A 15243-nucleotide genomic window follows, 5' to 3' on the forward strand; every position below is an offset into this window, starting at 1 on the left:
TAAAGTAGAATGGAGTAATTATACCAACCTGCAGCTACTTTGTTTCAAAGTCACAAAAAAAAAAAATATACCAACCTGCAGCTAAAATTAGAAACCACCACATAAAAATATATCTCATTTGAGAATTATCAAGTGATATTGATTTTTTTTTCAATTATTTTTAATTTTTTAGCATAGTACAGTAATCCTATCAATACAGCAAAAAAGAAAACACTTCTATAGTGCTAGATTTTTAGTAATTTTGTAATGTTACTGATAAATTAAAAAGATAAATTTTTTTAAGCTAGAGAAAGTATTTGACTAGCTCTGTTGAATATTGACATTCTTTTAATCAATTGTGGAACTTCCGAAGACTAACTACTCCATTTGTTTGTCTTATTTTGATCTTTCTTTTTTGCTTTGTCATTTTTAGTACATATCAAACAGAAGTAACAAAAATGATCCCAAGCTTTTATTCTTAATATATAAAGTAGATGAATAAGTTACTTATATTATTTTTAAAATATCTTTCTCTTTTTATTAATGTCATGTCAATAACATTGTTTACTTAGCAAAATTTTAAAATTAACTACTCAATTTTTGCCAAATCAATTATTATTTCCAAATTAGTAAAAAATAAAATAAAATATACAAAAAACAATACAATAATACCAACGACGATAATTAAAAATTAATAGTGTTTAACCAAATTTGTAACTTACAATTTACAAAGACATTAAATCCATATCCCTATATTTATTATATTTTACCGTACCCCAATAATTAATTCATTAATTTCTATAAATAACTTAATAAACATTCATATTACAAATGTCATAATAATATTATTAATCATAATAAATTTTACGTTACAAATATTCAAATTCCATACTATTTGAACTACTTATATAAGTCTCTTATCACTATTCCTTCAAATAACATCAAATTTAGCACAAAAAATTTATGTCCAAACTACACAACATCTCAAACTTACTCAATGGAGATAACTATATGTTGAATGTGAAAAGTGTAAGAAGAAAGCATATGAAAAAAGAGATAACTACGTTTGTAGCACATGTAATCAAACACCATAATATCCAACAATATGGTAACTCTTTATGCTTTTCATAATCCCATCTATCAAATTATTAGTTACTAACCCAATACTTATTTTAGGTTCAAAATTCAATTAAAGGTTTCTAATCAAAGTGGTACAACAATTTTTGTACTATTTGATGTCGAAACAAAAAATTGTTAGGTACAACTGTGTACAACTGTTTCAAATCAAATGGCACTCCAGAAAAGTAATGACCTTGAAACACCACCCAAATTGAAAAATTTTTGCAACCTCAATTATATTTGAAGTCAATGTAAATGATTTTAATCTTAAATAAAGTTCTCAACAATACACTGTTACCAAAACATTTGTTCTAACAAAAAATACTGAATCTCAACACCCATTACAACAAATAAAACAGGTAATATTAAAAAAAATCACTTATTTTAGACATCATTTTTATTTCTAATTTAAATTATTCATTGATTATAGGAACCAACTTCGCCAACACTAATATCATCAAACGAAGATCACATACCCATCAAGAGATTAAGGAGAAAGAAAACCATACAAATTCAAGACACATCTTCGGAAGAAGAACATACTTGCAAAGATAGAACAAACAACACAATAAAAAGTGCATATAACTCAACAATTCATAAAGAACATGTTTAAACCTACTACAAAAAGAAGAAAGTAACAACTCTAATAACAACTAATAAATAAAAAAGAGGACGAGCGCAACATAAGAAGGCTAAGTTCATCAACTAAATCAAATACGAAAATCAAACTACCAAATAAAAATGTTATTTTGTATATACAACTCTAATATCCAAATCTTTTATACTACAAATTATTTTAAATAAAATTTTTAAATTTAAATTTAGTTTACATATTTAATTTAATTCTACAAAATATAATAATTTTTATATTTATTATATACTATTATTAATTTACCGCTCCGCGCGATGCGCGGGTCTCATCCTAGTTTAGAAATAGTTCCAACATTTTCATTGGTTCCTTATTCTGTGACTTATTGGTTTTGGGAAAATATATATAGCCCTTCTTAAGAGTGATGTCATAATCAAATCCACCAATTATGATGAGAGGATAAAAAAGTAAAATTCTGTCAAATACTAAGGCACAATAGTCTTTTAATATTTCATCAAAAGACAAACTTCGTTTTAACTATACATACTGACATTAGTTCCACTACAAGAAACCCATTTGAGTAGCAAAGGATGAATACAATCACTATTGTACTACTGGTAATTTGGTATTGAGGAACCAAATGAAGTAGAAAACAAAGCAACCTTCTTTGCCAACTCTGGCTTGTTGGCTCCTACGAGTTTATCAATTTGTTGTCCATCTCTAAAAAAGAAGAAGGTTGGTGTGGCTCTGATGTCCAAGGAAGTACTAAAATCCTGCAAAATGCAAAACATTGATTAGAACATGATTTGTTTTGTTCTCCATAACATCACATCAGGGAGAAACTACTACATGATTATTCTGTCAAATAGCTATAACAATAAAGTAATACTACATATCCAAGTTTTTTTATGAACCAAGTCCAACTAAGTTAAACAATAAGACTTGGAATAATGTTAGTCATAACTGATTTTTGTTATATTAGGCCAACTTGGTTGAACGTGATTAACAAAAAAATTTGAATGTGTAACATTATTCATAATAATGGTAATAATAGTTGATAGTTTCAAAACTTACAGTTAGTTCATCCACATCAACTAGTAAGAAGATCATTGATGAGTATTTCTCTGACAACTCACAGTAACATGGTGCAATAAGCTTACACGGACCACACCATGCAGCACTGAAATTTGCAATCAGCTGTTGAACAAGAAGCTTTGGTATTAATAATTATTGTGCCTAAGGAAATTAAACAAATCCAAAGAAAGAAAAGGGAATATACAAGTAAAATTTGCAACAACTAAAAGGGTTTTTATTGGGAGGAGGTGAGGTCATATTAAGTGAACATAATATCCTTCAGTAGTAATCTAGCAATGACCGACGTCATGTCCTTCGCAAAATGTTCAACCCTATAACATATATAGGACTTCCTCATGCCAATTTTGAGAGTAATAAGACATTGTAGTTTAAGCATGCCAATTTTGAGAGTAATAAGACATTGTAGTTTAAGGTTTCCAACAAGGTAAAGTATATTTTTTGTCTCTAATATTTTCGAAAAGTTTCAAAAATACCCCTAATGTTTAATTTGTTTCAATTTTGTCCCTAACATTTTTTATAAGTTTTAATTCTACCTGTACCATCAAATTTTTAACAGTCAACATATGGTCAACAATTTTTTTCCAATTTTACCCTTCTTTTATACCTACCACCACTATTATCATCACACTACTCTCTCTCTCTCTCTCTCTCTCTCTCTCTCCCCCCCCCCCCCCCCTTCAACCATTGAAGCAACCATCACTAGCCAAACAAGCCATTGGAACTAAGAGTCCAACACATCACTACATCAAAAGAAGAATCCAAAGAAAAAAAAAATGAAAGTTTAAGCTTTATTTTCCCAATCTTCACCCTAATTTGTTCAGATAACAAAATCAAGTTCAATTTTTCCTTTTTATTATTTTTTGATTCTAGGGCAAAGAATGAATTGGTTGAAAGAAAAATTGTTGAGGAAGCTGAAATCAATCAACCCAATTGAGTCTCAGGTAAGATCAAATCCTTCAAGTGAAAGCATTAGTCCGTTGATTTTTTCCAAAAGATTCCAACTTTCAACCTAAGTTCCCTCCTTGTTTCCCGAAAAAATGTTCCCAAGAAAATAGTTGTTGTCCACCCTTTCCAGAGAACTTTGCTACAATGAATTTTTATGGTGACCAATCCAATTAAAAGGAATCGGAATCCCATGACACCATAAAAAAGAGGGTTAAGTCTCAAGAGTCTAATTTCAGAAAGTGGGTTTAGAAAGGAGAGTGATTAGAAGAGAGAAAAAATATTTGAAGATGATGATGAAGAAGAAGTTGAACAGTAATTTTGAGGGTAAAACTGGAAAAAATTGTTGATCAGATGTTGACCGACAAAAATTTGACAGTAGGGATAAAATTGAAACTTATCGAAAACGTTAGCGACAAAATTGAAACAAATTAAACATTAGGGGTATTTTTAAAACTATTAAAAAACATTAGGGACAAAAGTATACTTTACCCTTTCTAACAAATTAAGGCAATACCATGTTGAGTATCATTTTTGAAATATAATTGGAACATAACTAAAATGCTTATATACTAGTCAACTAAACTTATTGTAAAGAAACTATAAGTGAAAGCCAGAGTTTCCGATATAATCAACAAAATATTTTATGATAGGATTAGGGGGCACTGGTGTTTGACAATTGAAATACATTTTTATTCTGTAAAACAAGCCAACTAACTTTGGATTCTGTAAAACAGCACAATAAAATGATAATTGACCTTCAGCTAGCATTAACTATTACTGGGCTACAAATTGAAAAGCGATGCAAAACTTACAATTTTGTGATCCTTCGATGATTCTTGCAACTTTTGGTCCCAAGATTCTTTTGTGGTAATAAGTTGCACATTCCCAGAAACCATGTCCACATGATGGTCAGAATCATCATCTTTATCTTGATCCTACAGACATTGAGAACATTAAAAGTCTCAGTCAAATGAATTTATCAATGAATGACTTGCTCTGATACATTACAAAGTTCTAGAAGCTCTGGGGTCCTGAAAAGTGAAAACTTGCACTACCATCAAAGACCTAATATCTGTTTCTTTTTATTCTTACTAGCAGGTAGTAATGATAACTTGATAAGGTAAGAAAATTTAGGAGGTTACTATAGATGAACAGAGTTATGTTGCGATTGGAGTACTACAGTGTTGCTAAATTTAAATAAGCCAAAGATTTTGGAGCCCGAAACTATCGCAAGGAATTGGAGCAGCAAAGGTCGATGATCTTCCATTACCAGTAAGTTATAGCTATGATGACTGAAGAATCCAAAGTAAAAATATTCTCACCTTAGCTAAACAAAGCCCCATTTAATTGTGCTGAAGCCAAAAGTTGTAAAATTTAGTTAAGCCTGCAAGTAGAAGCACCAAATATTTCATCAGCGCATCGAATTTCTCAAAGTCCTTCAAGATCAAAGTGAATGGCAGAAAGAAAACCACCACTAAATCACAAATGAATGATATATCAATGCAATAGTTGATCAGTGAGTAAGCAACTTGCGAGCTACATCAACACCGAAGGCAAAGCAAAAATAGGTTTTAGCTACTCAGGATTTAACATACATACTTTCATAACTGTTCACTTATTGATGTTAGAAATCACATGGTTATAAACATAAACAAAATAGAACTTATGCTCCAGTGTCAGACATAAAACATGCTAAGGTAGACACATGTACTCTTATAAACCACTTTGGTTAACATTCAGGCCTTCTCAACTAGTTAAGTAGAAAACATGATATACATCAATCTAAGGTCCTTGGTAACTGCAACCATAAGAGAGTGCTTGCTGTTTATATATAGCACTAAAGAAACAGAGGGAGCAATCTCAAGAGATTATACAAAGATGCAATTCACAGAGAAAACAACGAGTCCAAACACTAATTTATACGTATTAGGCATATTTAATAAGTGATTTCTCAAGTGAACAAATTATAATGCTGCAGAGACCCCCTTCATTTTCATTGATGCAAATGGGATCCAAACATTTGGTCAGAAAATTTCTTAGGTCAATGAGAACATTGAAAGTTCGCGTCTTTAAATCAATTCATATGGAAATGGAAATGAGAAAGAGATTCCCATGAAAAAAAAAATAAATCTAGCGATTTTACATATGCAAACATGGATTGAGATTGGGCATAAGAAAAATTGAAAGCAAAACCAGCATTGAATACCAGATACAGAGAAGAGTACTGTTGAATTACCTCGAAAATTGAGATTCGAGATCGCTTGGAAACCCCAATTTTTAGGTTTTACTGAAAAGGAAAGGAGATAAGAACACAATTGGTGTATTTGGAGACTAAGCTGTAAACAACATTAGCTGGAAGATGATGATGATGATGATTTAGAGCGTTTCATCATGACGTCTTCCATTATTATCAATGAATTTTTTGGATAATACTATAGAGCGTTAAATTTTTCAGACCAAGTTATTTATTTATAGTAATAATTAAATTAAACAAGACGAAGAAGAATAAGTTGATGACACCTAAAGCATACAAATACAAGGATTGTGTAAACAAAATTTTATTTATCGAAGTCATTGATGACACCGGAATGTAGTTGAATATAGAACGAAATGTTGATTTAATACACCTAATAAACAAGACGATATCTTTATGAATTGAACGGTTGATAATGCGTTAATCTCTTAAGTTGACGGTTGATGCTTGATTCCACAAGTTATTGAGGAATGCATATTCACAATTTCTATTTTAATTCATGATATGACATTACATTATATAAATATTTGAGTAAATATTCAAGAAATTTTAGATATATTTTAATTTTTTATGTTTAGCTATTTTTAGAAGATGAATTAATTTTTTGTCATTTTAATCAAATTTATTATATGTATATCTGAAAAATAAATTTTTAACAAATATTATTATATGAAAAGAGTAATTTATTTGATAAAATTATTTTTTTTAAATTTATTAAAAATAAAAATGCCTTTTTTAAAATTTGTTTGACAACTAATTTCTGGAAAGAAAAATATCAGAAGATTAAATTTTTTTTATGTGTAAAATGTTTTGAAAACCGATTCGAACTGGCCAGTCGAACCGGTCGAATCGTGAACCGTTGACAATACAGTTCGGGTAAACACAAAAATCGACAAATTTAGAAACCGAAATTAAACCGTCAAATCGGCCGGGAATCGGTCGGTCGAACCGAACCGTGACCCGGCCGGTTTTTGAAATTGGCTAGCATTAGCAAAACGTTGCGTTTTGCATGCTGAAGAAGGGGCAAAGGGGATGGACCCTAGTCTCACCCACAGACCTACTCATACCTCTCCTCTCGAGCCTCCACAGTCCACCCTCACCTCTCGCTCTCAGTTCGCACGTCTCCGGTCTCCGCCTCGAGTTTTCGGCGCAACTTCCGTCCAGCCCTGCCGTCGCAACGTTCGTGGAGCCACCACCACTGTTCGCGCAACCACGCTCCATCGCCAAGTCAGCCCTCGAAAATCACAGCCACCGCCAGCGCCACTTTTCGTCGCGCAGTTAGCGACCGCCGGCGCTAGCTCTGTTCAACCCTTCCACCCCTTCGGCCTCCTCTTGCCAGCCACTGTCCCTGTCCCCGCCAGCTCTACATTTTTCCACACTTCCAGCTTCTAACCCTAGGTATGAATTTTGATTTTTGTAATAATAATTGTTGAAGCATTGATTAATTGTTGAAGGATGATTAATTGAATAATTTTTTATAATTATTGTTAGTTCAGTTCTGTTCAAGCCTGTTCGAAGGTTACTTTGAAGTTTTGTGAAGTGTGAACTGTGAACTGTGAACTGTGAACTGTGAACTGCGATTTTTTTTATTTTTCTTCCCTAAATTCGGTTTTTTTATGCTCTGTTCAGAAATTATTGAATGTTTTGTGTTTTTGTTGAATGATTATTTAATTCTTGATTAGCATTGGATGCTCTTCTTTGGAGTAACTCGAGTTGCTGTCCATGTCCTGGTAAATGGATTGCAAACATCCAGTACACAGAGAACTTGACTGAGGAGTAGCTGGATGCCATGGCAGGGAGTGACACTCTTCGATATCAAGCAACTTCTTTTGGAGTAACTCGAAATAATAAGGTACATAAAAGTATATAATACAGTGATTTTGGAAAGCAATAGATTGAAAGTGGCTTATGAGATGCAAGTTTGTTAGGTGTGGTAAAAAATAATGTCTTCAACTTTGTCTTTTTAAGACTAAAATATAGCAGCGAATGCAATTGTCTGCTGTTTGAATATTAACTTTGGTGGTGGTGTTGTATTCAAGTTATGCTACACTCATTTCATCGCTTAATTACTTGGCATTTATGATTTGGTATCAAACAGGGAATTAGAGACATAACTGCTGTCCAGCTTTGTGAGGTATACTATATATATACACATTCTCCTACTTCTAAATTATTCTGCTGAATCAAGCAATTATCATCAAGAGTAGTTGAAATTTGAGTCTTCAACATCTTACACTAATGCTACTATCCTATGTAATGAAATAGTGGTTATTGTTGTGACTCAAAAAATTATTTTTCATCATATATATTGCATTGGAATCACTAAATAGACTATTAAACTAAAGGCATTAAACTGTTGACTAAAAGTGTTAGCTAATATGAATTAAAATTGTTGACTCCTAGACTTTTTTCATTGTGGATGGTACTAGCAGCTAGTATTATTGATCATACATATAACTATTATGCAGACTGAGAATTTTGAGTGCAAGCTGCTAGATCGGAGCCATGGTGCAGTGTGGAGTAGCACCTGCGGCATTGATGGCATTGATAGTTGATTAGTTGATTAGTGTTCATGAGAGCATGCATGTTCAATAACCATTATAGAGTTTTCATATCACCTACGTATTTGTCTGCATATGTTGTAAACTTGTAATATGAAATGAAATTTTGGCAAGAGACAACTTCTTTGGATGTTTGGTGCCATTGATTTATATGGCTCCGTTTGGTGTTGTCCGTTTTAGATGCATGAATAGGAACTTTGGATGGTATTTTTCCGCAGAATGTATTTATGTTTTTTTTATTTTATTATAAAACGGTTTTTTTGGTTCAATCACGGTCGAACCGGTTAAACCTATAAACCAGTGAACCAGTAACTAGAGCGGTTCAATGACCGGTTCGGTTTTCAGAACCTTGTGTGTAACTATTACTTGTGAGTATTTTGTGGGTAAGTCAATCCATGTCTACGTGCCACGATTTTATTGGACTCTCGAGTCAATAAGTCAACCTTAAGCTTTTGGACATATGTAAGTAGCATTGATGCTTGGTGGGAAGCATGTTAAAGCTTCGTGAACAGCATTATCTCATCGCTATGCGGCTTCATGAACCGCCAAACACCCAAACATTGAAACATGTATAACTACTTAAATAGTGTACTTACCCTGCAGAAGTCTGTAAATATCTCACTAATAACACTGCATATGATTATTTATGATATATATAACAAATAAAGTGCAGTGATTTTATAATTCTCAAACCTTTTTTGTTTCTAAGGATAAAGGAATTAATTACGGGTGAATGCGGATTGGATGGATATAACCAAAATTTCGATCTGATTTGCATTAAAATTATCGGATCGGATATATTATGCACAGTTTTATAGTGTTCTATAATCTCCTACATTTGTACTTTTATTTCAGCTGCGTCCGTCCCCTTTTCAACTGGGTCTTCTTCTCTGTTCCATCATCATTTCACCAGCAGCCAAGAGTTTCTAAAGATCAAGGGACTTTCCTTGAGGATGCGTTCAAGGTCAGACTTTTTGTTGAAAAAGAACTGGTAGATCTTAGGCTTTATCTCCACCACTCTCAATCCTTCAGGTTCCCTCCAAACACTTTCCATGGCTAACTGGATCCAGGCCGCGTTGATATGCTTGTTTGAGAGGAGTCTTCCCACAAGCTGCTCTTGATCCATTAATCTCTTCTGTTGTTGATGGTACTGCCGAAGATGACAGGGGTATCAAAATTTAATTTCGTATAGTTTTCTTTGTTTAGTTTTGTTTGTACTTTTTGCTTCACTTGTTGTGTTGAGCTTGTCCTTTCAAAAAAAAATATATTATAAGTTCTTATTCTTCTTCTTCGATTTGTTGTTCATTGTTAGTTGCGTTTTCCTTCGAGTTTGACATTGTGTTTGTTCAATGGAACAGTGCAGGACAATGTCGATAGGAGGCCAGCATCGGGCGAGTATGGCTCGATGTAACGGACTCAAGGGCACTGCACCCTCCACAACCCTAGTAGAACATTTTGGAGAAAAAAGAAAGATAACAAATGTCTACTAAATCTCCAAAGTGGTCTTTTAAATTCACAATTTTTATTATTTTAGTTCTTTAAAATCATCTATAATGGTCTCTGAAATTCAATTGTGGGCATCATATTAGTTTTTGGACCCTTTCTAGTATTGAACCAGCGAGTTAAGTGTTGAATTGGTTAAGACTTACTATACTGAGCACATGGTTAAATAGTGTTATTTCATTTTGACACTTAAACGAGGCAAAAACAAAACGAGAAAAAAGAGTTTATATAATGTGCAAATTATTATATCTCCTTTCATCATTCTTTAAAATAACTTCATTTTTGTCTTATTTAAAAGCTAAAGTTAAAAGATACTATTTAGCTATGTGTCTAACATTACAAGTCAGAGTTAGCTCAATTTTTCGTTCATTAACTTAATAATGGAAAAAATCCAAGGACCAGTATAATGTCTAGAACTAGATTTCGAGAATTAGTATAATACATTTTGAATCTAAAAGACTAAAATAGTAAAAATTGTGAATCTTAGAAATTACGGTAGAAATTTAGTCAACAAATATCACGTTACAAAGTTAAAAACTCTAAAGGCTGATTTTATAATTCTCAAACTTGGCAGTATTGTTTACGTAGAATCATACTTACTTTGTAAATAATGGCAAGAAAAATTGAAATGGAAGGTGACCGAATAAATACTTTTATACACGGTAACTCTGACATATTTACATAGGTGATGTCTTGGGTGGTCATATCTAATTGGTGGGTAGAGAGGCTAAGACACAAAGACTAATCACAATTTGAAACACGTAAAGGATATCGGTGAAAGACTCAGAATTTGACTATACAAAGTACAATAACAACATTAATCGGTCATAGTAACTATTTTATTTAGATAACAATACTAATTTACAACATGACAATGAAGAAAATATTGAACATTTTCAAAACCCAAAGAAAGAAAGATTGGGTAACATTAGTAAAGGACATCTTGTATCCGACGACACAGACGAAACTCAAGTTATAGATATATCATTATATCCCTTGTTTATCATAAATTTTCACAATTAATCATGCAGTAAAAAAAGATTGTTTACCACGAGAGATATAATTAAGAATTCTCTCTGGTGTATCTACAAATTAAACATCCATCCACCCATAACACATCTCAACTTATTATTAGTTGGTCAACACATAGTCATACTTAGTCACCCAAAATTTGGCACCAGAGACACGAAATATATACTTGAAAAAACATAATATTTTCGTCATATTTTAAAACAATATGATAATGTATAAATTTAAATAATATTTATTATGCATTGAAAAAATGTACAATAAGATTTTTAGGTTATAAATAGCCAGAGACTTACTTTGTTTATGTGTGCAGTGTCAAGGAAGACCGAGAAAAAAGTTAATAAGATCAAAGTAACAATTAAATTACATACTAAGAGTGGTTTTTTCTCTAAAAGAGATGCGAATAATATATATATATATATATATATATATATATATATATATATATATAATTAATGTGAAAGTTTATACATTGGAAATATTTAAGAAGAACATATCTGTTATTTTTTTATATATGAATGGTACTTGTTGAAAAACACTATTAAGTAAATTTTGTGTGTGTAAAACAGTAAAAGTATAGAAAGGATATTGTTTAATTATTCTAAATATGGAAGTATTTCTTTTTAGAGTTTGGTTTAGTTGGAGCTCGTGATTAGTGGAATGTTCAATTCTTAATATTGCAGTGTTATCTAATCTTTCCCATCATGAAAAAAAATGGTTCCTGGTTGTTTAAAAATTATCCTTGCTTATTGGAAGAAAGTGTGATGCTATAAAAATATGGTATGAAATCTATTTGGTGTACTGTTAACAATGTAATCACACTATGATATGTAATGAAGTGAAACTCTTGAAAAATTCTTAAGTGAATATACTCTTATGGTGGGTATGATAGTTCTATTTAAAATAGAACTATTATTGTTGGTATATATGATGACAGGTGGATCAAGGTAAAAAAATTTAGTCAATGATTAATCCTAAAAGATTGCTCAAAGTTTTCCTGGTGGTAGAGAATTACATAGTTAGGTCATTGTGAAAATAATAACTGGCAAATTGAAAACTAAAAATAAGTAAAGAAATACATTTGTGAATAATAATTAGGTTACCATCACTACAACAAAATAGAGAAGTGACGGCGGTTTTTTGGATTGTTAGCGGCGGTTTAAACTGCCGCTATGTTCAGGTCGCGACGGTACTCAAAGCGCGGTTAGGTCAACCGTTGACACAGCAGCGGTGGCGGTTTTAAAGAACCGATGGAACAACCAATGCAAGAGACACTCGGCAAATCGTGGCAGTTTTGGGCTGCCACTATGTGCTTGAAGCAGGAAGCACATATGTTTGGCGGCAGTTTTGGCAACTGATGCGTGAGCATCTTCTCTATCTTTTCCTAGTGAATTTGCATTCAAATTATTGAGTTTAATCAAAATTTAAATATCTTTTACCCACTATGGATGCTACTTTGAGTTGTGTACAATTCTATTTATTTCAGGTAGCATTCGGATGGATTTGACGGAATTTTGTAGCAGAAAAGGAAGAAAGCAAATGATGCTGTCAATCCAGACCTCCTTGCACTCAAATAGAAATAACTTGAGCTACAGAGCCTCAACTGACGTGTTTTCAGCGGCATTGAAAAGCTAACTTCCAGGACTTTTCAACGATATATAATAGTGCACATTTCTTCTCAAGCAACCTCTGCCCCCTCCACATTGAGCTTGGCTCCTGCCAAGTTCAGCGTGGATTTGAAAACTCCCAGGGAAGCACACGCCACATCCCACACTGAACTTGGAAAAGCCAAGTTCAGCGTGGACTCAAAGGAACGCGCACAAAACCACACTGCCTTCTCCACGCTGAACTTGGAAAAAGCCAAGTTCAGCGTGGACTCCAATAACACCAGTGGTCCCATGTACGTCCAAGAGCTTACAAGAATGATCAATTAATTTTGATTAAATTTGTATATTATTTTAAAATAGGAAAAATATTATTTTAGTTTTAGAAAATATATTTTACATTAATTAGGATTAGATATAAAAGGAAAAAGAATCAGCCCTTCGGGCTCTTTTCCTCTCTTCTCTTCTACCTCATTCCGCACTTTACAGTTTTACGAACCCTAGTTTTTTTCTCTACACCATGAGCAACTAAACCTCCACTGTTAAGTTTAGGAACTCTGTCTATTGTATGGATTGATACTATTATTTTTCTATTTTAATTCATGTACTAATTTATGATTCAAGAATTATTTTTGTTCTTTATTTTATGAATCTGGGTGGAACGGAAGTATGACCTTGGTTCTAATTGAGTTCTTGTATAACTTGAAAAAGTTCTTTACTTGAACAACAGCTTGAAAACATATTCTCCTAAATTTCTAATTATCTGGACTTAACGGGATACGTGACATATAATCCTCTTATATTTGGGTAATTAGGATTATTGTGGCATATAAACTAGAATTGAACTTCACCCTCTAATTGGAATTAAGTGACCAAGGAATTGGCGGTTGATGAATTTTAGAGGAGACTAAAAAGGTCTAAGGAATTAGGGTTTAGTCACATATAGTTTGCCATGAATTAAATCTTGCATGATTAAAACAGTTAGTAAGAACAATCAATCCGGAAAATAGATAACTCTGAAGGCTTAACTGTTTTCTCATATATTATTCGCAACTTGTTTACTACCTGTTTATTTAATTCTCTGAAATTACTGTTTGATGCTTTTGAACTCTCAAACACCATTTTTCGCTTGTCTAACTAAGTAAATTAATCAACCATTGTTGCTTAGTCCATCAATCCTCGTGGGATCGACCCTCACTTACCTAAGGTATTACTTGGTACGACCCGATGCACTTGCCGGTTAGTTTGTGAGTTATAAATTCCTCACCACCGCCGCAAAACACAATTTTGAAAGTTTACGTTGAACAGTCACGACGGTTTGGAACCGCCACAAAAAGACTAACAGAAATTAAAGTTGATTTTCTTGGCTCTTTTAACCGCCGCAATACCTGTAGCATTTTTTTAAATAAACAAATTTATATATAAACTGTTTCCTAATGCTTTGATCCTAACATATATATATAACTACTATAACATTAGAATCTATCCTTCAAAATAAAGTAGAAAAATCTACCAAAATAGTATGAACATTGCATTTTAAAATATAACATATATTTAATAAGTTTTACATAATCATACACAATAAGTGTTTAACAACTATATTTACATATTAAGTAAATTCAAATAGCACAATCCTAAAATTGAATTAAAAAAGAGTTTTGCTTCTAATATTTAACTATGCTGAAAGTCTAAAATAAGCAATCACTTTGATTATAAAAGTCTTCAGTCACTTCAATCATAAAAGTCTACAATCACTTCATGGAATAGTAGAAGGTGGCCTTTTCTCCATTGGTAATTCTGCAACCTAGGATTGAAAATAAATAAAAATATGTTAGAATTAAACAAAAACCAACAAATTATTTTACTAAATAAAGACTTTTTTGCATAAGTGGCAATAATAGCATAATTCATGAACAAATAAGTTATAAGTAGTGCAAAAAGACAGCAAAAGAAGTTGTGTCTAAGTAGAGAGAAACTCACACAACAGGCATCAAGTGCTATGATTCCAGAACAACAGAACTTGCACAAGGAAAACATCAATACCAAATAAGAGCATGCAAATCTACATTAAAATAAGTCACGAGAGTTTGCTTTGTGGTTATTCACATGCATCTATCATATGATCCGTCCAATTAAGAATTTAAGTCTAACATTAATAGGCATAAATTATCCGCACAAATTAGAATAATGAACAACAATAACTAAATCATTATTTACTAAACATTGGCAATAAAAGATTCAGACAAAAAATAAGAAGATATAATATTTATCCTATTGTTTGTAGCTGTAGGAAAGTTATGTAGTACTTTTTTATCCATACAATGATTAACGAAATATGTTACTTGGCCTTGTAATAACAAAATTGTTGCTTTATTCTCTTGTAATTCTACTTTCACAGAGCAAACTTTAGTCATATCAAAGTCATGATTATATGAAGAAGATACCCCTCAAAAACTATTAGTAGAATTCATCACTTAGGATAGACAAATACCAAATCCCACACATCTAACACGATCCGGGTGTTCTTTTCCAAATAACTTGATATAGGCATCATCGTTAGGAGAA

General features: G+C 32.3%; 1 protein-coding gene and 1 long non-coding RNA gene across 2 annotated transcripts; one reads left to right on the top strand and one right to left on the bottom strand.

Moving 5' to 3' along the window:
- Positions 1-2173: 2173 nt before the first annotated feature.
- On the bottom strand, positions 2174-6352 carry LOC112735740 (thioredoxin H-type). Its single transcript, XM_025785254.3, has 5 exons — positions 5964-6352; positions 5050-5111; positions 4540-4662; positions 2762-2884; positions 2174-2460 (listed from the first exon to the last, which is right to left on the bottom strand). The coding sequence occupies exons 2-5, from the start codon at positions 5068-5070 to the stop codon at positions 2299-2301; spliced, it is 429 nt and encodes a 142-aa protein (XP_025641039.1). The 5' UTR covers positions 5071-5111; positions 5964-6352; the 3' UTR covers positions 2174-2298.
- Positions 6353-6991: 639 nt separating this feature from the next.
- On the top strand, positions 6992-8811 carry LOC112735750 (uncharacterized). Its single transcript, XR_003168523.3, has 4 exons — positions 6992-7379; positions 7664-7833; positions 8080-8115; positions 8450-8811. It is a non-coding gene; the product is annotated as an uncharacterized lncRNA (long non-coding RNA).
- The last annotated feature ends 6432 nt before the right edge of the window (positions 8812-15243 follow it).

This window comes from Arachis hypogaea, chromosome 2 (assembly GCF_003086295.3).
Source record: "Arachis hypogaea cultivar Tifrunner chromosome 2, arahy.Tifrunner.gnm2.J5K5, whole genome shotgun sequence".
Taxonomy (NCBI): Eukaryota; Viridiplantae; Streptophyta; class Magnoliopsida; order Fabales; family Fabaceae; genus Arachis; species Arachis hypogaea.